General features: G+C 44.4%; 1 protein-coding gene across 1 annotated transcript in view; it reads left to right on the forward strand.

Moving 5' to 3' along the window:
- The window catches only part of ATXN10 (ataxin 10), a 145,162-nt gene that overhangs the window by 22,085 nt on the left and 109,770 nt on the right, over window positions 1-13,307 (forward strand). Inside the window, exons 2-3 of the mRNA XM_052639835.1 lie at window positions 2,792-2,983; window positions 8,200-8,282. Coding sequence (XP_052495795.1) covers window positions 2,792-2,983; window positions 8,200-8,282 — 275 coding nt within the window. The remainder of the gene's footprint in view (window positions 1-2,791; window positions 2,984-8,199; window positions 8,283-13,307) is intronic.

Consider the following 13,307-nt stretch of genomic DNA (forward strand, 5'->3'; position numbering starts at 1 on the left):
AATACTTTAAACCCGTGGGTATTTTCTTTGTGTATTAATAGGGCCTGCTCTATATTTAGTACTGTTGGAGCTCAGAGCACACCTCCCCAAATAAGCCTCAATGGCATGTTGAGTTGTTTGAATTAAAGTTAGTCAAGAAAGAGCCGATGCAGGAGGGACCCTCTGACCCTCCTGTCTGTGTCTGAAAGCAGGCAGTAAATCTCCATGTGAGAGGCACCCTCGCTGACTCCCGAGGCAGAAGGCCGCTCTCCCCAGAGACGGATTCAGGGCCCAGAAGCCTGTATGAGCCAACCTGGTATCTTCTTGAATTTACTATCCAGGTGCGGACTCTGGTTAGGTTCTTCGCTAACTAAGCACCCAAGCCTGTTTCTTTGTTCTGTCAATTCCTCACAGATGGATCCTTTCCTTGTCTGAAAAGTATAAAAGCTGCCTGCTCTGGCCTACTTTCTTGGTCCTGTTTCTAGGAGACCTCCATGCACACAAACTAAAATTTCTGTTTCTCTTGTCACTCTGTCGATGTTATTGTTAGTCCAGCCTGGAGTAGGCAAGGCGGGTAGAATGGGAGATTTCCTGCCCCCGAGCAGCGCTCTTTAGAGCTGTCTTGATGGAGGTAGTGAACGTTACTGTCTCTGAAAGTGGCTTATACACTTCATTGTTTTATACGGTTTCTGAGGCTGGACTAATGCACAGCTCTGAACTTTGACCTTTTTAGTTGGTTACTCAGTCACTGAGACCTGAACCAAAGCTTCATGATCCTTGTTTTAGAGAAGGCTGACGGCAGGGGGCGGGGTGGGGAGGGGGCAAGTTATTTTCTGGGTGAATTTCCAAGTTTAGTTGATTAATTTATACTCTGTCTCTTTCTGAAACAAAATTTGAAGTGCTTTTAAAAAAAAAATACTTCGTAGCTCATCAGAAATAACTGACTCACACTCCATGGAAGCTCTCCTTGGTTTGGAGCACAGATCAAGAAGTGGGAACCGTGCTTGCTTTTTTTTTTTTTTTTTTTTGCCCACAAAGTGTTTTTTACATTATTGAAATAGATGCCAACGTTTAGAAATCAAATTTAACATGAAAATCTAGCTCATCTTTTAAAATAGGTGGGTGTGTCCCCTTTCCCCAAGCCTGTACCAGCCATAGGCTATAGCAGAAAAGATAGGACTTAGGCTTCCTGCTTTCCACAGCCCACACTTGGCCCAGCTTGCCACTCAGGGTACTTACTCCACGACTTCAGACATTGAGTAACTCTAAAGAGATTTGCTAAACTTGAATTATAGTTTTTATGTATAAATTTTGTGTAGTCTAACAGTATACAAATTGGGGGAAAATGTAGTACTGTTGATATCTGTAATAAAATCAAGTTACCGAGCCAAAATAAATAAATACAGCTAGATAAAATAAAAGGTAAGGGAGGAAGTTGGAGGGAAGGGAAAAGCCAGATAGGAAAAATAAGGTTAGCACTCAGAAGTCATGCTGAGGGGTTTGTAGTGTTAAATATGGGTGGTGGCTTTGACTCCATGCTTCTTAAAGGCAAAGACAGGGAAGAGGACATGATGAATAATGTGATTTATTCTGTCCATCCTTAAGGTGAAAAGACAACACTTCGAGTGCAAGTATTTATGGTCCTGAAGCTCCCAGAGAGGGTGTCTCAGTGGCCTGGGGCGCTTCAGTGGCGGTGGTTCTGTGAAAATGCACTTCACCACCATCCCTTCCCCCCGTGGTCTGGCTTCATCCAGGGGAGAAGTGTTCCCCTTCACTCCGCAGTGAGAGCACAAAGAGAAACCCCACGTGGTTAGAACTGAGCTGTGAGCGTCTCTTCAATTGTCTAACAGCAATCTGTCTTCTACCATTAGAGCAGATTCTTGTTTCTCTAGGGGATTCATGGAATGAGGAAATTGGCTGGCATTTAGGTGCCGTGTTGCACACAAAAATTCTTCTCTTCATAACTCGGAGATGATAGCCAGTGCGGGCAGCGCTCCTGGCGTGAGCGGCGTGTGGGAACCGAGGTGCGGGCTGCATGGGAGGGAACCACTCTCCCGGGAAGGGCACTCACCCTGGCTTTCTCTCAACTCTCTCTCTCTGTCTCCCCCTGCTTCTGTCTCCTTCCCACTCCCCAAGCCCCCATCTCTGGGGTTGCACATGTATAAGCTCAGAGACCTGCTGCTGGCTTGCTGTATCTGAGAATGCATGGTGTCTTGTCCCTCAGGCAATCCTTCGTGAGTTTTCTTTCTCATAATTCTACTTTAGGCACAGATACTGGGTGACAGAGGATGTGGTTATACTCTCTGTCCAGAACAGGAGATGCAGAGCTGCTGTTTTGAGAGCAAATCTGTAACCCCCATACTCAACGAAAGAATCCGAAATGCAGTACTTAGGTGCAGTCTCAAAACCCAGCAGAACTGACCATAAACAGTCACTGTAAATGGGGATTTGGGTTGTCGTGGGTAGTGGAGGTCAAACAGTTTCAGTTGGGATTGTGGCTCCAAGGGTCGTGAGCTTAGTGACAAGGGCGAGTCACTCAGACTCCTTTCTCTGTTCAGTTACCTTTAAAATGCCTAGGACAGTGTTGGCTTCTGAGGTTAACGCGAAGCTTCAGTGAGATAATACAGGGAACGGTTGATGAATCGCTTAGTCTCTGTAGCTCTTTTGTGTCATAAATCAAGGAACTGAAACAGATAGGCCTAACCTACCTCCCCACAAAATTAAGTTATCAATACAGGCAGTGTTCTGAAAATGACGTTTGGAAATGAGTCTTTTTTTTAAACTGATGTGCAACAATTTTATCATTTTTCAGAGAAACAGCACCCAGGACTATCTTCCAGAGAGTCCTGGATATCTTAAAGAAATCTTCTCATGCCGTTGAGCTGGCCTGCAGAGATCCATCTCAAGTGGAGCATCTGGCTTCCAGTCTGCAGCTGATAACGGAATGCTTCCGATGTCTCCGGAACGCATGTATCGAGTGTTCTGTGAACCAGAATTCAATCAGGTACTGTTCTTTCTAGTTACATACATGCCTTTAATTATATGGGCCTCCCAGCTGGCACCAGTGGTAAAGCGCCTGCCTGCCAGTGCAGGAGATACAAGAGATGCAAGAGATGTGGGTTTAGTCCCTGGGTCGGGAAGGTCCCCTGGAGCAGGGCCTGGCAATCCACTCCAGTATTCTTGCCTGGAGAGTCCCATGGACAGAGGAGCCTGGTGGGCTATAGTCCATGGGCTCACAAAGAGTCAGACACAGCTGAAGCTACCTAGCACGCACGCATGCTTTGATTGTATTTCTTTGTGTCTGTGCGTGCTGGTTTTGCCGTATTGGCTTATCCAGTAGAAATGATTTTGGCATCACAGCTGCCTGTTTTTATTCAGACTCTCTCTCCACGTCTCGGGGACAAGCGCTCTGAAGGACTTGGCGTGGGAGACTCTTAGATGAGTCTGTAAAGGAACAGCATGTTTAACATTAAGGTTGTTCTGTTTCTTACTTGTATTTATATGTTTAGAGGTATTTGGTTTTCTACATAAAAGTGATTTGAACTTATCTTTGATCCTTTGATTCTGCCTGCCTAAAGGCATATGCAGTTTAAACTTCACTTATTAGCTGTAAATCTGTTAACTAGTTTTCGTGTTTTAATTAGTTGCTCTTATCTTTACTTTCAACAGGGCGCACGTTGTGAATTTCTGAGATGAAATTCATATTGTGAATTTCTCAGCTTTCCTTAGGATCCTGTAAACTTGCCAGCTTTACTTCCACCTAACTTACAATGTACAATTAAAATGTAATTACAGAGATGAGCGAGAGAATTGCCCTGCGCTGTTCTTGTTCTTTTACATGTTACACTCTGCTCCCGGAACTGAGCACCTTTCCTCTTTGGTTTTGTGGAATCTACTTTTTATTAAAAATTTTTACTTGAGGGGAAGTCAGAAGCCATATAGCATGCTCACCTTTATTTCCTGGACTCGAGTGTAGACAGAGCCCAGGGGCCTCGCTGTCAGCTGCCAGGATGAGTGAAGTCGAGCTGGTGCAGAAGCCAGTAGAGGGTTTCCCTTCGCTGCCTGGACCGTCTTACACCTGAGGCTTGAATATGATTAATGAGATTCTTTAGATCAAAGGAGAGGGCAGGGGAGGAAGGCGAGGGTTTAACTTCAACACAGAATTGAACATGGCATCCTATGCAGATGAATGGATAGACACAGTAACAGTCTTGGTAGTAACACTGAGAAAGTGTAGCTAGTTATGTGCTGGGTGCAGCAGGCCAGAGCCAAGTTTATTTTGTCACTTTCCGGGCGGGGAGGCCTGTAGTGTAACAGGAGAGGGAAGGAGAGCCCTCAGTGGAGATTCTAACCATCTGGGGCGTCAGCTCCTGGAAGAACCATTCCTCTAGTCAGAAGTACAAGAGAGATTCCGGTCAACCTCAACTAAAGCTGATGTTGCCAAGCCTGTCAAGGTTCAGATCTCAAGCAAAATGCATTTTTCTGATGTTTTAAGTTATTAAAGAATTAATGAAAAAGTAGGATGCTGTTAGGGCCTAGGTCTTTTTATATCCTTGGTCTGAAAATTGCACTTTGTGTGGACTGGAATTGCTGTTTGCCAAGGCTGTATGGAACTTAGGATTTAATACAGCAGAGCAAACAATCTGAGTCATGAAATTTCAGGAAGTACTCCGAGAAGACTGTTAAAAGCAGTGAGCCCTGCCTGTAAACATGACCCCTGTCGCTGGGGTTGCTGGGCTGCTACTGCAGAGAGCTGGATGAACAGTTCAGGCTCTGTGGTCGCTGTCAGATGGCTCGGCTTCCCACTGCAGTGTGAAAGCAGCCCTACGCTGTGCGTGAAGAGACGCACGTGCTGTGTCCAGTGAAGCCTCATTCGTGAGCATCGAAGTTGAGTTTCATAGAATGCGCATGTCATGAAGCTGCATTTATTTCTGCCCCCGAATCTGGCTGATAGAAGTAGGCAGTGCGCCCAGTCACCTGGCAGCTGTCTGTGTGTAAAGGCAAGGGCAGGGAGGGGGGCAGCGTCTTCCCTCCCGAGGCAGGCGCTGAGCCGCTTTTCCCTCCAGCCCCGAGTTTGAATAGAGGAGGGGCAGTGCCATCTGCCCGCCTAGGCTCGGGGAAGGGAGAGAGGGTCCTAGCCTTTGCACGCCCACCCTGACCCTCGTCTTTAGCAGTGAATGTCTTGGCCTAATTCTGATTCATGTTGAGGAGAAGTGAAGAATGTAGGGAGCTATATGAGTTTCTTTTGCTGCTGTAACAAATTACTGCAAATATAGTAACTTAAACCAACAGAAATTTATTATCTGACAGTGCTAGAGTTCAGAAGTCCAAAATCCGTTTTTCTGACCTAAAGTTAAAGTGTCAGCAGAGCTGGCTCCTGAGTCTCTAGCAGAGACTCCATCCTCTTGCTTATCTGTCAGTAGCTTCTAGAGTCTGCCTGCTCTCCTCACTTCATGGCTCCATCTTCCCATCTCCAAAGCAGCACTGTAACGTCTTCCAGTCTTCCCGACTCTGACCACCTGGTGTCCCTCTGGTAAGGACCTGTATAGTACATAAGGCCCACCTAGTAATTAAAAATAATCTTCCTATCTTCAAATCATTAATTTAATCATACCTAGAAAGGTCTCTTGTATTTTCTGACCAGTTCTTATTCTCTAACACCAGCTGGGAGTCCAACAATTCAAATCCATTCTGACCCTAGCATCCTCATGTTAGTGGTATCAGATCCCATAACTTGGTGATATCAGTCTCACGGGACTGTCCCACTTGATGCCAGGTGCAAATGGGGTCCCCAGGCTACATTTCTGCCCAGCCGACTGCAAACTCAGGGCTTCCCAGGGTACCCCTCAGGTTTGATAATTCAGTAGAATGACTCAGGGAACTCAGGGAAGCACTTTACATTCTATTGCAAGTGTCCTGTAAAGGGATAGTCACGTGGAAGGGATACTGAGGATGGGGCAGGGCACAGAACTTCTAGGCCTTTTCTAGGCCTGCCAGCTTCTGGACACTTTGCAGTTGAAACCTTTCCAAACTCATTGTTCAGGATTATTCATGGCAGTTCTGTCACAGAGGCACGGCTGATCAGGTCATTGGCCAATGGTAGCTGAGCTCAGTCTCCAGCTGTCTTCCTTCCTCTGAGATGGGAGGTTGGGGTTGAAGGTTTCAGCTGTCTGACCTGATCTTAGAGTTGGTTCCTGTGGCAGCAGCCCCCTCCTGAAGCCGTCTACAGACCCAGTGATAGTCACCTAATATATTAGCATAAACTGAGGAGGGTTGAAGGGGCTTGTTAGGGTTAACGAGAGCCCTTCCTGTCACACAGGGACTTGAAGGATATGAGGAGCTCTGTGCCAGAAACTTGGGGTCAAAGATGAAATAAATATTTATTATATCATACCTCTTTGGCCATGTGAGGTAACATTCAAAGTTTCAAGTTCAGTATGTGGACATTTTTCAATGACCATTATTTTGCCTAGCATAGTCTTCCCTTTGGCCCCTAAAGATTCATGTCCATACTATGTGCAAAATACATTCATCTCATCCTGAGATCCCTCAAATTCTTGAACCGTTATAGCACCAACTCAAGTCCAAAATCTTATCTAAGTCTCATTAGTGTCCCAAGTCTTACTGTCTGAATTACATATGGTTGAGATTCTGGGTGTGATTCACTCCGGGGCAGAATTCCTTTTTATCTTTGGGCTTGTGGAACTGGACAGCAGGTTGTCTGCTCCCAAAATACAATGGAGGGACAGGCATAGAGTAGCAGTTTAAGACATTATCCTCTAAAAAAGGAGAAAATTGAGGGAAAAGAGGAGTCATTGGTCCCAAGCAATTTCAAAATCCACTTGGGCAAGCTCAGGTTTTGAGGCTTGGGAATAATCCTGTGTGGCTTGAGGCTCTGCCCTTGCCCCTACCCTCAGAGCCATCCTTCCTTTTTCTTGAAGGGTAAGGGTAACACATATTTTCACCCAAATAGTTTTATCAGTCTTCTTTCACTCTTTCTCCATGCATTTCATCCACGTTGGCAGGGTTTCTACTGGTATGACATTCTTAAAAACCTTGTGGGTCTCACGTGTATGTCATGGGGATTTATGCACCAGTGGGCAGCATAGAATGTGCTGTCGAGCTTTCTCAGATAACCCATCTCTATTCCTGACTTCTGCTGAGACAACCGAGGGGGATGCGGAACATGCCTGATCTCCTTAAAGAGCTCTCTGGGTGAACACTCAACCTTTGAGTTCTTCCAAGTCATTAGCAAAAGGTTGTCCAGCCATGCCCTCAGCTTTCTCTCCAGAGCACACTTTCCTAACAGTGGATATTCTAGTTTCCAGCGTCTTTTGCTATCTGGATGGACCAAGAGTTCCCCAAGTTGTGCCTGGCTCCCTTTTAGTCTGCTTTATCTCTACTTGCATTCCTACCGTGTGCAGCAAGAGGGAATCAGGGCACACCGTCAGGATGTTGCTTGGAAATCAGCTCAGCTAAATATCCAGTTTCATCTTTTGCTAAGCTTCTGCCCTGGTAGGAAAAGGATTGCCTTTCTTCCAGTTTCCACTCCCCTGTTCCTCACTTCCTCCTGGGATCTCACTGGCGGTGCCTTCAGTGTTCACGTTTCTACCAGGGATTTGTTTAAGGTGTCTTGGCTTTTCCTGTCATGCTTCTCAAAAGTCTTCCAGTCTCTGCTTGTCGCCGAAGTCCAAAACCACTTCCGTGTATTTTTTATCTGTTACAACAGCACCCCGTTTCTGCTACCCAAGTCAGTGTCTTGTTGCTACTGTGATAAATTACTAAAGCTTAGTGGTTTAACACAACACAGATCTATTATCTCACAGTTGTGGGGCTCAGAAGTCTACAGTGGGTCAGCATGGCTGAGTCCCTCCTGGAGGCTTTTCCTGGCCTTTTCAAGCTTCTAGAGGCTCCTGCATTTCTTGGCTCATGGCCACCTTCTCTGACTCTTATGAGACCCTTGTGATATACTGGGGCCACCTGGTTAATCTGGGAAAGTCTTTTCATCTCAAGGTCCTTAATTTACTCACAACTGCAGAAGTCTCCTTTGCCATGTAAAGTGACATGTTGACAAGTTTAGGAGATGAAGATGTGGGTACCTTGGAGGGCCATAACCTGCCCGCCATAGGAACGGTTAGCCAGTGGTCCCTGCATTCTTGGGATCATCATTCAAAGTGCAGGAATGTGTCTGATTTTGTCTTTTTTGAACACCTTATACAGGAACTTGGGTACAATTGGCGTTGCTGTTGACTTGATTCTTCGTTTTCGTGAACTGCGAGTGGAACAGGACTCCCTGTTGACAGGTAACTGACAGTGTGAATCGTGGATTATTTATATCTTTGACAAGGATTTAAATACCACTGCTTTGAGTATTACATCGTTCATTAGAGCAAATGTTCTGTATATTGTGAAACAGAGAAACTTCATTATTAAATGATATTAAAGGGTGATCATAAAAGAAAGGTGTAGTAACTTCCTTGCCTCCCTTGTAGGCGGTGTCCCTTTCTGAGTCCTTGCCTTGGGCCACTTCTGCATGTGACTGGCTGTGGAGACAGGGCCTTTACAGAGAGGATTAAGATGAAGTGCGGTCATGGGTGGGCCGTAATCTGCAAGACTGGGGTCCTGCAGGAAGGGGAGATTAAGACACAGACAGGTGCAGGGGACTGGGCACGTGAGAACACAGAAGATGACCATCTGCAGACCGAGGAGAGAGGACTCGGGAATCCAGGCCTGCCGACCGGAAGAAAACAAATTCTTGTTCAAGCCCCTCAGTCCCTGGTGCCTTGTGAGGGCAGCCCTGGCAGAGGGAGTGTCCTCTAACACGTGTGGTGGGTCAGGCCCTCTCCTGGGTGCGGGGTGTGATCTGAACAGGGACCATAGCACGCAGACGTGTCTCTCTTCAGGGTGCTTAGTCCCAGTGAGGGCAGCCTTGCATTGCACGTATTAAATAAGTCACATACATAGCATGACAGAGAAGGGAGTTAGCTCTGATTGTTAATAGCTCCTGATGTGGGAGTAAGAAGAAACCGTGCTCCTTAATACGAGGACAGGAACCCCTTCCAGGCTTTGGGATGTTTTTGGTTCTTGGGCTACTTGCATCAACACGACTCCTTTGGACAGGGTTTATTATAACATATTTTAAAAAACAGAATTTTAACAGATGATCTCTTTACGCAAAGAATTGAAATACTTGTTGGTAAACCTGTCATTTAGTAAGAACGTTTCAAATGTATTAAATATCCAGTTTATAAAATGTACTAGATTGGAGGTGAAGAAAATTCTTTTTTAGTAATAATTCAATGAATCATTACTTTTAAATGAGAAATCTCCAGCTGTATTTAAAATATGATTTGATTTATAAGTTAATTTATATAGAGTTCTTAATGCCTATGGTTATATAAAGTGAAGCGTACTTCTGTGAGTGTTAGTGGGACGCTGCTGTGAGAAGGCAGAGAGAGAATTTGAGCTGATCATTTTTCTTCACAGGCCTGGAAACTGAGGCCCATGGGAAACAGGCTAAGTGAGCTGCTGGAGGTGCCGCCTGGCTTGCTTTAATTCTCATCCTCCTGTGATTTCTCAGTATTTTCATTTAAGATGCATTTGTTAAGATGCCTGCATCATTCTGTTTGATTTAGAATTCTTCCTCTGGGATGTTGTAATTATTTACTTATTTGTTTTTTATTCTATTTATGTTTTTTAAAGTTTTTTTGGGAGTGGGCCACACCACATGGCATGTGGGATCTTAGTTCCCTGACCAGGGACCAGACTGGCACCCCCTGCATTGGAAGCTCGGGGTCTTGCCTTAACCCCTGGACCACCAGGAAAGGCCCTGTAATTATTTTTTGAACTAATTATGCAAGAATTTGCACAAAAAGTGTTTGCTCTAAGTTTTTTGAAACAGCAGTAATTTCTTGAGTATTCTCAATTTGGTAGGGCGTAGGATTAGGTTGTAAAGTGTTTTAAAATGTTACGTATTTAGAAGTATTTTCGTAGCTCCATTTTATGATAAAGCAAAAGCCTCAGAGCTCAAATTAGAGGATTAAAGATCAGCAATAAAATACAGATTTCACTCCCTTGCCTGGAAAGGCAGTTATTTTTGAAGTCTGACTGGTATGGTAATCCAGACAGGGAGTTCAGCATGTACTATGTTTTGTAATTGCTGTAAAGTACGATGTGGTGGGTAGCATGTCCCTGACAGAGCTGAGGAACTGGGGTGGGTAGGAGTAGGCTTCTCTCATAATGACGGATCCCTAAATAAGACGCCCAGAGGAAGCTGCACAAGCGCTGTGATTAAATAGCCATCAGTGAGGAGCCGGCCGCCTCCGCTGTGCTGGGGTCCCGGCCCCACTTGCCCCTCAGAGGCCAGCTCTCCTCTCAGCACTTTTGCCCTCCGCTCCACCGCCTGTCAACCTGTGATAGGATGTGCTCTCCTATCCTCCATCTGTCCCCTTGACCCTGTGTCCCCCTCGATCACTGTCCCTTCTCTCGGCCCCTCAGTGGCTGCGGAAGATCGGTTACTTGGTGTTTACAGTATAGGATGAAAGGTGTTCTGTCCCTTCTCAGGATCAGTTTTCTGTTCCCTGGGGCAAATAGATGATCTAACAGAGAAATCTGAGGAGCCAGTTTCCAAAGCTGTTAATGAACTAGTTTGCCATTGATGAATAAGCTAGTTGTTTGGTTGGTGGCTTGGCTGTTCATTGGTACTTACCAGTCAGAGAGAGTAGGTCTGTGCAGGCCTGCTTGATGTAAGATGCCCTGAGAGCTGCTCACAGGCTAGGCAGCTGCGGCCGTATCAGGTAGTCACTGTCTTGCTCGCTGCTGGGACAGGCACATAGCGTAGCTCACCGCTTTAAAGTGAGCAGCTGGTGCGTTTGGTGCAGCGGCAGTGTTGCTCACCGCCACCTCTGTCTGGCTGGAAGGTTCTCCTCACCCCAGAGACAGAGTCCGTGCCCCCAAGAGGCCGCTTCCCGCTCCTGGCCACCACCATTCTGCGTTTTGTTGCTATGGGTTTGCCAAGTCTGGGTTTTTCATATAAATGGAATCATAGAATTATGTGACCTTTTTTGCCTGGCTTTTTAACTTAGCATAATGGTTTTTGAGGTTCATCCACATTAAGCATGTGTCAGAGCTTCGTGTATTTTTATGACTGAGTGATACTCCGTTGTGTGCACAGACCACATTTTTGTTCATCTGTTCATTCATTGTCTCCATGGTTTGACTCTTGGGCCACTCACTCTTCGGCTGTTCAGAATAGCGCTGCCATGAACGTGTGTGTATGTGGATTTATCTGAGTACCTGTTTTTTTCAGTTCTTTTGAGTATATACCTAGGAGGGGAATTGGTACATCAATTTTATATTTAAATTTTTAAGAAACTGTCAGACTTTTCCATAGCAGCTGATGCTTTTATACTTTCACCAACAAGGTTCCAGTTTCTCCACATCCTTGCTGACATTTGTTTTCCTTTCTTTGGATTATAGTCATCCTTGTGGGTGTGAAGTGGTATCTCATTGTGGTTTTGATTTGCGTTTCCCTAATGACTAACAGTGTTGAACATCTTCTCATGTGCTTTTTGGTTATTTATAAATCTTTGGGGAACTGTCTATTCAGAATCTTTGCCCAGTTTTTAATTGGGCTATTAAATTTCGCTGTCAGGTTGTGAGAGCTGTTTATTTATTGTGGATACTAGGAGTTATGTTGAATCTGTAGACCCACTTGGGGAGAATTGCCATCATAACGATGCTGAGTGTTCTGGTCCATGAGTGTGGGACATCTCTCCCATTTGTTTAGGTCTCCTTTAGTTTTTCAGTTGTGTCAATTTCAAGTAGATAACTTGTGTTTATTAACCGAGTTGGAAGGATATTACTGAGGCCGGGAGGAGAATGAAAGTGATGTTTCTCATGCATTCTTGAAAGAGGCAGCCAGTGATGTTAATGAATCTTATTTGGAATTCAAGAATGAAACTTTGGTGGCACAATGAAACTTAAACACATTTTATAGTGCATAAGTTCAAACTTAATACAGATCTTTTTTTAAAAAGTGTTCTAGCTCCTAATACAGCGCCTGTACCATCTTCTGATTCTTTTTCTGTGAGAACCTTATTCTTCATAGATTTTTAGCTGGATATTGGTGCCAGAGTTTTGTTACCGCTCTTGAGGTAAGAACTATAATTACGTTGTCAAAATAATATTTAGAGTATTATTTTCAGAGAATAATTGCAGTGGTGTGACGAATATCTTATGCTCATCAAATTTTATGTAAACATAGACATGAGTTATTTTAATTGAGTTATTGATGTTGTTTTTGGCCTTTGTTCTTCCCTAATCTATAAAAATAATGTTGGGCTTTTTGAGGGGCTTTGTAACATTTGCAGTATTTACATAAAGATCAGTTGATAAGCTGTTTGGTAAAAGTAAACTGTCATTTGTACTTGCCTTGAGTTTTCTTTTCTTGTTTCTAGGATGTCTTTAAACGTTTTCCTTCCCAGAATTGTGTTCTGATTCAGAGAGCTAATTTTTAGTTGCGTGATGAGTTGTTGGGTTCATTGGCTTTCAGACTGACTTATATTGTTGGCTCTTCTTGTGTGTGTGAAAATTTTACAAGGATTTCAGTGTTAATATTCTGAAATATTCAGGAGAAATATTAATGTCATTTTAAACTATGACAAGATTAAAATGAAGATTTTTTTATTATGAACATTTTATAAAATTTTATTATAGAGTAATTTTTTTAATACATAAATTTTTAAAAAGGCCTTAACTTAATATGCATCTCTGGATTTATCATCAAAACAGTTTTTCATCTGATTCCAAAGAGGATTAGGCAAAAAAAAAAAAAATTGGGGAAACAGGATTTACTCCCTAGCTTATCCCTCTGTCCAGTAATTTCTCCTTCTTTAATTTCTATAAGAATTTATCTTTTTGTCCAAATCTGACAATAGTGCATACCGGCACCCTTTCCCATCCCGTGGCAGGCCATGAGCGATAGTGCATGCGGGCACCCTTTCCCATCCCGTGGCAGGCCATGAGCAATAGTGTATGCGGGCACCCTTTCCCATCCCGTGGCAGGCCATGAGCAATAGTGTATGTGGGCACCCTTTCCCATCCCGTGGAGGGCCATGAGCCCGTCAGGCGCTCTTCTTGGAGGACTTGCAGAGTGATTTTTAAAAGCTCAGAAAAGAGGAGGAAGAGCCGCCGTCGTCTGTGCGGCCACGCTAGACACTGGTTGCCGCTCGTCTTTGGTGGTTGTGTGTAGGGTGTGAACGTGTGCTGACAGTCTGGCATCCTGCTTTATTTTAGGTTAAATGTTAACTTAATTCAGTTTTGAGGGT

The sequence above is a fragment of the Budorcas taxicolor genome, chromosome 5 (assembly GCF_023091745.1).
Source record: "Budorcas taxicolor isolate Tak-1 chromosome 5, Takin1.1, whole genome shotgun sequence".
Classification (NCBI taxonomy): domain Eukaryota; kingdom Metazoa; phylum Chordata; class Mammalia; order Artiodactyla; family Bovidae; genus Budorcas; species Budorcas taxicolor.